The sequence below is a fragment of the Molothrus ater genome, chromosome 1 (genome assembly GCF_012460135.2).
Source record: "Molothrus ater isolate BHLD 08-10-18 breed brown headed cowbird chromosome 1, BPBGC_Mater_1.1, whole genome shotgun sequence".
In the NCBI taxonomy this organism is placed as follows: domain Eukaryota; kingdom Metazoa; phylum Chordata; class Aves; order Passeriformes; family Icteridae; genus Molothrus; species Molothrus ater.
In genome coordinates, this window is record NC_050478.2 from 133,620,118 (window position 1) to 133,633,578 (window position 13,461).

Here is a 13,461-nt window from a genome sequence, read left to right on the forward strand (position 1 = left end):
GCTTCCCTCTTCAACTTTGCTTCCAAACCACAGAGATGGTTACAGTCTGTGGGAGGGTAGGAAACATGGGGGGCTTTTTACATGTACTTTGTTCTGAACTAAATGTTGGCATGAAGAGGACCAGTTCAGCCTCCACTCAGGTGTGCTATAGACCCACCACCACCAGCCACAGGTGACCTAGACTAGACTCGTCTTAACAAACTTCTTTAAACCAGCTGGTTTTATGTTAACAAAAGGAAGTACACACTACGTATGTGAATCTAATTTCTTAGGAGTTCTGGGTGAACTGTGAATCCCACAGCTGTTTCCAGGGGTGGCAAGCACAGCCTTTTCACATTCCCAAAGAAAGGAGAGCTTCCTGTGCTCTGAAAATAACCTCATCAAAATTTTGCACATCAAAGCCTATCATAAAGATACTGGGTGCCTTTGTTAAAAAAAAAAAAAAAAGGAAAAATAGAACACTTCTCTTTAAAGCTCTCCTTTTGCTGAAGTTTCTCTCTCCTGTGTGCTTCCTTGGGACTTTTCATTATTTCCCACCATCAATCAATCATACTCCCCAGTGAATCAGCTCATCCACTCATCTTCACCTCCCTGCAATTTCCCAACGAGGTTAGAAACAGCAAATTGCTGTAATGTTAAGTAATAAACCCCAACCTTTTTATGACTTGGCTGTTGCTTATTTTTCTCTAGTGGATACCAATAAAATAGAAAGAGCTCCCTTGAGCAGCACATCTGAGAAGCTGGAATGCTTTTAAGTGTGACAGGTTAGAAGAGGTCTTTAGAGACAATCTCTGGTACTCTCTAAAATTAACTCCTTGGGGAAATCCTAAATAATTCTGCATAATTAGAAACCTTGTAATTGGATGCAGAAGAGTTACAACTACTTTATTACCTCTGTTGAAGCAGCCTTCTATTACACTGAAGGCTAAGTAAGCCTGACTGCTTCTGTGTCTCCTATTCTGCACATGCAAAATCTCTGATGCCAAGGAGGATAATTTCTTCTATAGCTACTGTAATGTCCTATTGAATCAGATCAAGCTTTCAGCTATGCAACTACTTGTTGTATAGAATTTTATTAATCTCCCTCCTCCAGTTTGTTACCTGTTTAGAGAAATAATTCCTAATGATAGGACAATACCCTGAAGGAAGAGGCAGGGAGGGAAGACAGGTAACATGGCCCTTAACCTTCTCCTGGTCCATCCTTCTTTAGCCTCTTCCAGCATGCACATGGATTCAGACACAGTGTGTGAAGCCCCACACACAACACAGTCCCCAGATCTAGATAAGGGTTGGATCCAGCCCTGTTTGTGTTTGCTGTCCGCAAACATGATGATCACAGTATATGTACTGAGCCAGAAAATATATTATGAGAAATGTGTAGCAGAGAAATGAGGAAGAAGTGTATCCAAAGTAGAAATATATTCCAGAGAAATATTTTCTATATCTTATCTGAAAGATACAAATTGCAAATAAAGTCCTCTGAGAACATGAAGAACATATATGGGAGTAGTCATCATGGACTTGCCAAAGGAAAATCCTGCCTGAGCAACTCCATTACCTTGAATAGACTCAATTTATAATTTCTGAAATAAAGTAATAACAACAAAGATGGGAAAGGGCTGCTTAAGCTTAAATAAGTAAAGTGGTATTAAAAAATCAAGACAATAAAAAAAATGCTTTGTGGATTCTGAATGTCAGTGCAATTAATTGTTCCTTAATTTGGTGTGTCTCTAAAGGTAAGTTTAAAAAAGCTTCCTCATATCTCTTGAGAAGTGTCCTGGGTTAAGGTCAGTCCCTACTGGGATTGACTTTATCACTACAAACTAAGTTTATCATCAGATGTCTTAATTCTGAAGCAATCTGCAAAGGTATTGCCTAAGAAATGTAATCTGCCTTCTGCCCAGCAAATGGAGGAGTGGAGGAGTAGTGACCAGTGAAATAACATGAGGCATCTGAAGGGCCGAAAGTTTAAAGTGCATGACAACTTTTAAAGAAAGGGGTAACTAGGAAACAATAGGGTGAAATCATAAAGACTAAAGGTGTTACAGAGACCCAAGATACACAATCTTTGCTCTCAACAGAAACTCAACACTTCACATGCAGTTTTCTTGCCAGTTTTCTGATTTCTTTAAAGAACTGCTTCATTAGACTCTTCATGAGATATTTCAGAAAGAAAGCAAGAAAGAAAGCAAGAAAGAAAGAAAGAAAGAAAGAACAATAGCTACTGCAAAACAAATCAACCACAAAAACATGAAAACCCCAAATAACTTTTTAATGCTATGGATTCAAATAAGAAAGATGTGATCCTTTTTTACACTTGTCAACCTCTGTTAGCATAATAACTACGCATAAATGAGAAAAGTAGTTTGTATTTGTAACACAGTTTTCCCTGGAATTAGCCAATTAAATGACATTGCTCATAGTTTAAGCTCATCTGGAAATTAGGCACCATGCAGCTGCTCACTCAAAGCCCCTTCTCTCCCCTCAGCCCAGTGGAATGGGGAGGAGAATCAAAGTAAAACTTGCAGGTTGCAATAAAAACAGTTCAATAATCAAAACCAAAGTAAAACACAGTAATAGTGGTAAATTATAGTAATCATGGCAATAAAAAGGGAAGAACAAATGATGCACAGTACAATTGCTCACCATCCAGTGATGTCAGATCCCCCTTCCTGATCCCCCTGACTGGTCCCCCCTTCTGTGTAACTCCCCCAGTTCATATACTGGGCATGATGTTCTCTGGTGTGGAATATCCCTTTGGCCAGTTCAAGTCACTTGGCTATACTCCTTCCCATTTTCTTTTGCATACCTCCTGTCTGGCAGAGCATAAGACAAAAAAAAACCAAAAACCAAAAAATCCCAACCCAACCAACCAAAAAAAACCCCTCACAAACCAACACTAAACACCTCCTCCCCCAAAAAACCCACCAAACAAACAAACAAACTAACATAAACCCCACCAAACAAACAAACAAACAAACCACAAAATCCCAAACCAAAACCCCATTAACTAAATCAAAGTCCTCGACTTTTTAGATAAACACAATTTAGCAAGAACCAAAACATCAGTGTGTTATCAACACCATTCTCATTCCAAATCCAAACCACAGCATGGTAACAGCTTCTGCACATTGCATGTCAGTGCTCCTCAGGGCAGTACAGGTCCTTAGGGAGAGCAGGTGCAGTTTGTCCATAGATTCAGTCTAGAGGTAATTTATGCCTCTGTCATTACTGGTGTGCATGTCTATCCTTTGAGGAGATCTTTCTAGATCTAGATGAAGGAAATTCCTAACATCTGATTTTGTGGGGCCATAAAGGCTTCTCCTGGAATCCAGCAGTTCTCTTTCGGCACCTTAGGTCAAGGTATGTGATACAGAAAAAGGTCAAGGAAAAAGGCACCATATCCTTTTTCTTATGATTGCAATAAGTCATTGTGGAATGGAAAGGGTCATACAGAGGTGCTATGGTCATGCCAGAGTCTTACTCCAGTCATCCATGTTAATTCCTACAGAGCATATAGTGTGTCAGAGACTATCATCAAAGTCCATATATTGGGTGCACTTGGTTGCTTTCTGTACTGAAGGATAACATTAGCATCACACACTGTAACTACTTGCTCAAGTTATTAAGTATCACACACAGTCGACTCCAAATGATTTTTGTCTTTTTATCTAGTCAAATCATTATTTTATGGAAATTTTTGTGCACTGTATAGGGGGTGAGGTAGAATTTACACTTTAAAATGCATGAATTTCATAGCAAACTTTTTCAATATTTTTGTATGTGAGACTAATCTGGAAGATCTTGATGCCTAAAGAAGAAAATTAGGAATACTTCATATTAAGGCAAATTTTTGCTGGAGTGATGTAGAGTTTCATTCAAAATTCATTAAAAATTGTGCATAATAGCTCTTCAATATTTCCTTCGCTCTTAAATGATTCCTCTATTATTTGACAAATATCAATAACACACATAAAGAAGAATTAAACTAAATTTTAAAAAAATCTTATTCAGTTATCCAGTTTCCAGTAAGGAATATTATGGTGGTGCTGCTGTAGGGACAGAATGGCATCTCAGCTGGTCCTGGATTAGTACTGGTTCTTGCTGCCCATCTGACAGTAAAGGGATAAAGCAGCAACAGCTGATGAGGGGCCTGAAGAAGGTAATTTGAAGAGATCTGCATGCCTGAAGCAACTGGTGTAACTGCTTGATAATACACACCTGCTACTCCATGGCCATAGGCAGAATGCCAGGAAGAAGGCAGAGGAGGAAGGGAAACAGGGGTGTGAACCTCCCACTCTTACTGACTGGAAACAGAATAAAGGATGATAAGTGTTACCACTGGGACCATACAGAATGACAAAGCTAACAGTTTTCTAAACATGGAGCAGTATAAGGTGTTTATATATTCAAAAATGTTTCATGAAGGAACACAAACAACACTGAAAGAGTGATTTCAGAATATGCTAATAAAATTGAGAAAAATAGGAAGAAAATTTTGGGAACTCTTCCTGTTGCACAAACTTACTTTAAAAAATAATCTTTACATCTTTTAAGATTAAAAAAAAAGTACCCAGAAAAGTAGAAATATGCATAATAGGAAAAGAAATATCTGGTTTTTATCCCAGTTTTGGTACTAGTTTCCCATATTTAACCCTTTTATTTGTGATCACAAGAAGTGTGAAGAAAGCAAACATTGCTCAGAGGTTTTACAAAGCTAACTAGTTCAATGTTGTAGAAAGCTTTTATTGTGCTCTTTCAATGAAGAAGGAATTCTCTGGTCAAGTCAGGACTTCTACAAATGATATCAAGCCCCCCAAGATTTGAGTAGCTCAAGATTTGAATCAAACTTTGCAATTTGTTTTTTGGTTGTTTCCCAGTAGCTCTAGCTGGATGGTTATGATTAAGCAATTGCATTGTGAATGTTGTATGCTTGGCTAATCTTTTAAGAAAAAAAGGAAGACAATCCCAAGATGAATGGGCTGTCTGGATGAGAGCCACCAGGAATGAAGTCAGCAGAACTCAGCAGTAACTGGGAGAAAGGCAATTCTGGCAGTACAGATTGTGACCATTGACTCATTGACCACCTACTTAAAGCAGACCCCAGACTCAACTGGAGGGAAGAACTGCATGTGCAGACTAATTAGCATGAGGAGCAAGAGATACAACTAATAGGAATTTGAGTACTAATTAGTAAAATAAATATGTATTCTGTAATCAGTGAGTGCTGATGCCTTTGTTTGTTAAAATGCATAGTCTTGGTAATCAGGGAGCCTGCCTTTTGTGGGTTATCTCCCTACTTTGTGCAAACCCAAATAAAAAACTGAAATACCTCAACTTGGTGTGTGAATTGGTGCTGCATATCAGGGAATGAGCAGCACAACACAATGGTTCACATCAACATTTCTGTTATTGTGGGAGCAATAATGGGGAATGACTCCATTTTGAGACTGAGAACTTCTTCCTGGGCTTTGATATACTGCGGATGCGTTTATTTTCTAAAGCAACACCTGGGTTTGCAGACTGCATGTTTTGCCTGATGACTTGGAAAGCACTCTAGAGCAGATTCATTCAAAGGGACTATATGCTTGATTTACAGTACACATATTTTATAAAGGCAATTTTAAGTGCTTCAAGGGACAGCTGGAGGCAATATATCCAACACAAAATGCTTATACAGTGTTTTGAGAATGGAATGTACACAAGAGCCAGACAGTTGAAAAAAAATTGTGCCCAGTGAAAACTGATAAAATTGAAATTGTTATAATAAAGATTAAGAAGCAATGGTATAGGTGGCTCAAACCTCCAAACAAACACATTCAGAAACAAACTCTAAATCCAGGTAAAGAACTGAAGAAGGGATGTGCTATAGAGCTTATCCATGGACATTTCTGTATGCCTTCAGGTTTTGTGAATGTCTTCGCCTGAAAATGTCTACCAGTGACATGTCTACCTTTCCTGTGTGTTTAATAATGTTGTATGCAACTATTTACAACATTCCTTTGGGGTTTATTGGCTGTAGAGAGAACAGTTTTGATGACAGTACCGTCAAAGAGGGCAGACCAATATATCTACTTACATGACTAACATCTGTGTGCTGCTAAGTCTTTGAAAGATCAAGTTTGGAAACCTCCTTCTGATGTTATCTAATGATATCATTTGAACCAGGTTTACTAAATAACTTCAGTTTAAACACATGCTTTTGAGTATCAATATATGAGCATTTTAAGTCAGTCTCAAAGTCAATAAATAGTTTCAACACATCTAAATTTTTTTCAACACAGCTATTTTGTCTCTGTTGAACTGCTAAGAGGAACCATTTGGAAATATTTGTTTTCAAAAGTCCCAAATACCATGCACCTGGACTCCTACTTGCCTAAGCTGTGTGCCCTATAATACAGATCTGCTCTCTACACAGGCCTTATATTTAGCAAACACCCTAATCTTAATTACTGTGTGCAAGGCTGTCTCTTCCAGCATCACAGGTTCCTTCTTCCTGTTATGGAAAAGCTGCCCTCGAGTGCAGGAAAGGGTGCACAGGGGTTGCCGTGGATAGAACAGGTTTGGGGTCAGAGGGAGCAGGCTCCTTCATGCACAGACCTAGTCCGTCTACCCTGTTTCTCATCCTTCTTCTGTATAACTCCACTCAAGTAGGACTAGAAAGCATTTTTATGTTTACAGCATCTCTTGTGACTGGAGGAGAGGAGGAACAGGACCAAAAAGAACACACAGCCCTTTTTCATGTGATTCCCTATCAAGACTAACATCCTTTAAGTCCTTTCAGCCCTCTCCATCTCATCTGATCATTCATTTATTTGTATTCTACGTCTCTCTCTCCCCAGATGCTTGATACTGAGCACCTCTTACAAGTTCCTGTGTGCCCACCAAGCCTGCTGAGGACTACTGAATGCTTCAAAAGAAAGACAGGACACTCCAAGCCTTGGGCAAAATCTTTGCTGCAAATTTAATGGATGCCTGTTATTGCAACTACATTGTGTCCCCAATCTCAGCTGCTGGAGTAGGGGTGCAGACACCAGAGCCTGGAAAAAACAGACAAGAAGTGGAGTTTCCAGTTCACAGTCTTGGCACGTAGGAGGTGAGACCATTAAGAAGAGACTTTTCCAAGCCCAGTCATAATCTACATCTCCTTTAAACTACACAGTAGAGAAGAGCCAGGCTGTCTACTGAACTCTGATTTTGGAGGCTTCTAGTTAAAATGCTCTTTTGCCTGGGGCTAGGGTCATAAAAGTCAGAATGGGAGGCAAATTAGGCTTAAAATCATGTTTTCACCAGTGTTTAATAAAAAATGTGAATGTTCTCTCAGAGGATGTTTGTAACTCATCAGTTAGCCTAGCTTGAAACTATGAATAATAAATAATTTAGTAGATATGCTACAACAAGGATTATAAACATGCAAAGTGATATAAACAGTGCCTTATAGAGGGAAACACTCAGATGAGCTCTGCCTTTGATTTTGGAAGCTGAGATTTTTTTTTTAATCCTCATGCTTCTACAAAGGCATAAACCCCTTCTATGTTCAATGCCTGCCAGTACCATAATGTGGTTTCCTAAATAAAGAAATAACAACAAAGATGAAGAAGGACTGCTGAAGCTCAGTAAAAACCAATTATAAACCAAGAAAACACAAAGAAATTAATCCATAAGCTTTTTTTTTCTTCTGATCTAAGACAGCTGTAACTGATGGCCTGATTTATACCCTCAAACTTGAATACATATTTGTTTGTCCAAGCTACAAACTTGATTGTCTGCTTCAGAGCTGACTTGAAGCTAACCTTAAAGCTGCTTAATAAAGCTTAATAGTAAAACTCAGTCAAATGTTACTGTGTTATTAAAACAGTCTCTGCATCTTGGGTTATCCTTTCATGCTAAATACTTTTACAAAATCACTAAACCAAAAGTATTAGGTGAAACTGACCTCCAATCCATAACCTGCAAGGACTGTACCCTTGCTGTGGAAAAAGTGAAAATGCAGGCTACTTTTCTGTGCTTTGCAATTTACTGAAATACACTTTAAAAGCAAATATATGAAAGAGATAGATATATCTTTTACATATGGGATTGCAGATGTATCAAAGGGAATGCCATAACTTGTTGAAGAATATCAAACTATATTAAAAGATACAGATGTGTGGGAACTGATGAAAACATGACATTAAGGATGTGCTAGCATTTCCATTTACTTACAGCCCTCCCATTAAAAGTGCCCTGAGCATGGTATATATTTAGCTACAGTTCCTCTTTTAGTCACTTCAAAGTGGAGGAGAATCTGGGTGTAAACAGCCTCAATAAACTACTTCACCAAGAGAATTCCTGTTCCTCAGATATGCTTTTCTCACTGTATTTTTTTTCATGATACCCAAAATTCTTTTGAAAATACACTTTCTAGATCTTAGTGCTCCCAAGAATTGCCTCAAGCATTCTCTTGCATGAAAACGAGGATTCCTAGTTTGTGGTCCTGGTAGAAGTAAGTAATTACTTGGCTAGCATTTTGAGGTGCATCTAATGATTGCACTATGCAATTAAGGAGGACACAATTAATTTAATACTTGGACCTTTTCCATAGCATGCCATTTCCTAGGGCAACCAATGTTACTCTAATCCTCAAGAGGAATTTTGCAACTTCCAAACTTCAGGCTATTCTGCATTACACCAATAGCCCCTGACTAAGGCATTTTTTGGGCAACAAAGCAGTAATTTCAGGGAATGAAAAACCGGCAGAAGTTTTTTCTCCCAACCAAAGGATGTCCTTGTCCAAGGAAGAATTCCTTGTGAGTCTTTCAGATTAATTAGCTTAATTTTTCCATTGCTGCAACAGGTGAAGGCAACTGTAGATAGATCAAGTATGCAGCTGTATTTTTGCCTTATGTATATGGAAAGGTTTCTCATTTCCTCTTTCTGGTCTAGGACACTCTAATGAATATCAAAAATCCTCACTTCCACTGAAATGGACTTGTTTTTGATGTGTCACTATTTACATAGTAAGTCATACTAGAGTGATGCCTCAGAATTTTCTCTTCAATGTAAATATTTCAGCACATTGTTTACTGTATTTAATTTTTATTCATGCCTTACATAGAGTTGTAATCAAATTGGCTTGAAATGTTTCTTGTAAAATTGTTGTATAAACCATATTTCTTAAGTAAGTATGTATGAAAATAAACAGATTCATTTTCTGAATTATATGAGTTTATGATAGTATAACAAATCCTTCAGTGTTTTTAACATGATTATATGACACTTAAGTGGGAAATTAGGATTATATATCAAGTAATAAAGTTTCTCTAGACACCTAATAAATCAAGCTGCAAAATAACACAATCTGGATTCTCACCCCAGGACTTAAATCTTTCAGGGATAAATAAGGTTTATGCTATTTAATTTTTTATGTTTGTATATTTTATATGAAGATTTTTTCTAAACTAGGTAGCTCCTGGTGAAAGTAACACAAAATTTTTTATCTATCTTGATTGATATTGGTCCAAAAAATTATAATATTAGATGATCCCAAGCTGCAAATAGTGCCCTTTCTCTTCTTACATCTCCTGTTCTGATGCAGTAACTTCAGAGCTATGACTTTTCATGGGGAATTCAAGCAATGTCATAAAATGCTACATGATACCTTGTTTTCCTTCAGCACAACTGTCATTCACTTTGACAAAACTGTGAATGCACGTGTATTTGAAACACAACAATCCAAATCAGTGGGGCCCAAACAATGGCTTGCAGACCTAACTTGGTCTACCAGAATAATTTCTCTGGTCATCACTTGCTCCTTGCTAATACTGTCCCCCACATCTTTGCAACTCATACTCTGTTTAACAGCAAAAGGTGTATTCCCTGCATGAGTTTACATCCCCCTTCCTTCAAGTGGATGTAAAGGAATCTATAGCAAGGAAGACTGCAGGCCAGATGGAGGCACTTTCTGTGAGCCTGCTGTGGCCTAAGAAACATTACTCCTGACATAGATAGATAAACATAGATTAGTCAAGGCTGCACTTCCCACCAAAGGATCTTCACAGTAATGCTGGCAGACTAACAGGCATTTAGAAGTACACTAGCGTTATGGTTCTTAATATCATTTTCTCAAAAAAGTCCTGCTTCTCCCTCCCAAAGAGCAATGCAGAAAAAACTATGGCAAGTTTTCAGGAGCTTCAGAATTAATTTAGGTCCTGATTTGTGGTTGAATGTATCCTACTTCCCATCTTCAGCATCCCTATTCACTATGGACCAGTTGCATGGACCTAAATGAGTCATGCCTTTCATTTCAAATTGACTCACATGTTTAGTTGGGTGTGTTTGCATGATAATAGCCCTTCAAATAAAAAATGAGACAGAAGAATCATAGTTTCAAAACACAAAATAGAATTTCTCAGTTGCTTGTGCCAGGACAAGGAAATATCCTCAGCCTACAATGCCGGCCTGGAAAAAACACTTCTCTGGCAAAAATTCTTTAATATCCACTACCATCTATATAATTGTGAGAGCATCTTTCTACAGAAACACCTTTTCTTGAAGCAGAACACTACTCCAGCTGTTACCCTGTGCCTTGCAGGTTTTACATGTATTCATTGAGAAAGACCAAAATTAAATATTAAGATAGGTAAGAAAACAGCTCACATGATAGATGAGATAATGAAAATCTAAGTAATTAGATCCATCTAAGGAAGTATAGGAGCAGTATTAGTTGATGTAATACAATAATTTAAACCCATATGAACTAAACCTGTAATTCTTATTCCTGCTACTTCAAATAATTTCAAAAAGTAACAGCTGTGCTTTTTAAAAGAACAGGTTAGACAGTATTTGCTGCAAATTATTCACTAAATCAACTATCTACTTGGGGAAAAAGGAAAAACAAACAAAAAGCCCTATCTTTTTTTGGAGAACAAAGTGTTTGTCCAGGAACTGTGTGCTCAAGAGCTTGCCTAGTTTTTTCAGTGTAATGATTGGAAAGAGAACTGCTTTTCCCTACAGATCTTGCCTTGCTTGTAACATTGCAACTGCATCATCCATGGTACAGGAATATCCTATGATTCACTGACTAGTAAGTCTGAAAGGCAGACCATTCTGTCCGGCATTTTGTCTAGCAATGTGCCAATTTGGCACATTTCCAAGGGTGTGTGAGGTTGTTGCTTTTCCCTTCAGATGGTAAGAGCATTCTGGGAAGGTTCAGAAGAGCCAGCTGACACTGCCTCTCATCTCTGTAGCTGTATCCTCTGTGCATGAGGGAGTAGCTACCAGCTCCACCCAAGTCTTGCTGGATTCCTGTGGCCTCACTTGGATGTTTATCCAAAGATGCTCCATGACCATGGTCTGTGTCACTCAAAATCGGACTATTTGTTGCCTTTCCTTCCTGAGCTATTGCTCCAGGGAACAGAGGAATGCCAGGATTAGCTATTTTTGGGAGCCCAGATGATGGATAAGGTCAAGGAGATTCAGCCTGTATATTCCTAGGGACTGGAAAAGCATATCCACTAACCAGTTAATTTTTTTTTTATAGGTTAGAGTGTAATATCAAAACTGTCACTTCGATAGACCATTATGTTCTTCATACTCTCTTGTGGTCACTTTTCAAGTACATTTGCTGTAATTATAAACACAGAACCCTGTAGCTTTTAGAGTGACAGCCAGAAATTCATTCCAGCTCAGAGTATAAGGTTCTGCACTTTAAGTATAGCAATGGAGGGGCAGTGAAAAGCTGTAACTCTGTTAGACACTTCCACACAGACTTTTTCCTGTTTTATGAAAGTATAATATATTGAATAAAAATATACACAAGCTGAATCCACATCAAAGACATATGTGCTCTTAGTATAAAACCAGAAATTAGTATTTTGTCTTCCTGTTCACCTGACCTCCCAGCTGCCCCGTTTGCTGAAATGCCTTACTGAATGTGCAAGCACGCCCATCATCCTTTACAAGCTCTAGTGCAGGGTTATGTTGACATTATTATTATTATTACAATTCCGGATGTACGCCCTGCCTGTGTTTGCATGCGAGCAAAGAGTGAAGACAAAATCAAATGCTCTCACTCAGATAAAGGTAACAGCAAGCAAGCAGGTTATGCTGGAGACATTTCTCTGCAATTTCCCTGCCGTACAGAGGTTTTATTCTGCTCTTGGCTCTCAAAGACATCTGTCATTTTCTTAGGCTGATTTGCTGGATTGTCCAGATTATATTGTTTCTACCACTGTATTTTGCAAGTACTCCATAATTGCAGTACTTAAAGATATTCTTAATTTTGATATCTGTTTGTTTGTTTCTAATCAGCCTTTAACGTTTACAACCTACACGTATTCTCGTTTAATACACGCTTGCAAATTTCCCAGCAGGGGAGTATAACTCCACTGGAGCACGTTGTATATATAAGCGTTGTAAAGAAAACAAACCCTTTCTGCACCTTGCCATTAGTAACACCAGAGCAAAAGCGACCTACGAAGCCATCGAGCCTCAGCGAGGCTCCCGAGAAAACACCCCTCTAAATGGAGCCCTCACTCCATGTCCAGGCTGTTTCTTTCTTTCTGGCAATGCCTCAAACCTCACCCTCAAACCGTGCCAAAGTGGGTCCGAGCCTTCGGGCATGTGAGCCACGCTGACCTGGCGCGGAGGTGCCGCGGAGCCCGGGCGCACCGGCTGTCGCCCCTCGGCTCAAAGCCCGCTCGCTGGTCGGGGAAGGCTCGTTCCACTGACAGAGACGGGCAAGCCGGGGTGTTTGCGGTACAAAGCCCTCACGTAAGAGAGGGAGACGTGTCAAGGGAGCGCAAGAGTACCAGTAGAGTCAGCGATGCTTGAACCCCGCGCTCCCCTGACGGAAAACAGCCCGCTTTCCATCACGGCTCCCTCCAAACCCTGCTGTCCCGGCTCTGCCGGGAATGCGGGCTGCTGGCACCGGGGCCGAAGGGCGGTGTGCGGCCCGGGGCGGCTCGGGCGAGGCGGGCGGCGGGGCCCCGCTGGGGCACACCCGGCCGCCGGGGCGCTCCCGGGGCGGGGCGGGAGGCGGAGCCTTGGAGCCGCGGCCGAGCCCCGCAGCGGGGCCGGGCGCTGCTGCCGCCGGAGCTTCGCTTGGCCTCCTCCCCTCGGGCTTGCCACATCGGCACCGCCGTTCCGAGAGGGCGCTTCCCGGAGCGGAGCGGGAGCCCAGCGCGGGGAGATGGAGCCGCGGTGCTGCCGCCGCCGCCGCCCCCCGGGACTCGCGCTCCGCCAGGGCCGCTGCTGCCGCTGCCGGGACGGAGAGAGCGGCCCCGCCGCCGTCTAACGCCGCAGCCCCGGCGGCGCGGCCGAGGCGGGAGGCGGCGCGGAGGCCTCTTCGGCCCCTCCGCCCGCCGGGCGGCGGCGAAGCGCGGCCCCCTCCTCCCCGCCCTCCCCGCCGCCGCTTCCCCGCCCCCGCCCGGCCCTTGGCCGGGCTCGGCAGCCGGGCCATGGCGGGGCGATGAGGGAACG

The 13,461-nt window shown here is 40.9% G+C and overlaps 1 protein-coding gene across 1 annotated transcript; it reads left to right on the plus strand.

Moving 5' to 3' along the window:
* The first annotated feature begins 12,893 nt into the window (after positions 1–12,893).
* LOC129046727 (sterile alpha motif domain-containing protein 1-like) lies at positions 12,894–13,454 on the plus strand. The gene has a single exon (XM_054515287.1). It carries the CDS (start codon positions 12,894–12,896, stop codon positions 13,452–13,454), a length of 561 nt encoding a protein of 186 aa, XP_054371262.1.
* The last annotated feature ends 7 nt before the right edge of the window (positions 13,455–13,461 follow it).

Excerpts from the sequence above, each read along its gene's own strand:
- LOC129046727 (XM_054515287.1), top strand. The coding sequence starts at position 12,894 with ATGCGGGCTGCTGGCACCGGGGCCGAAGGGCGGTGTGCGGCCCGGGGC.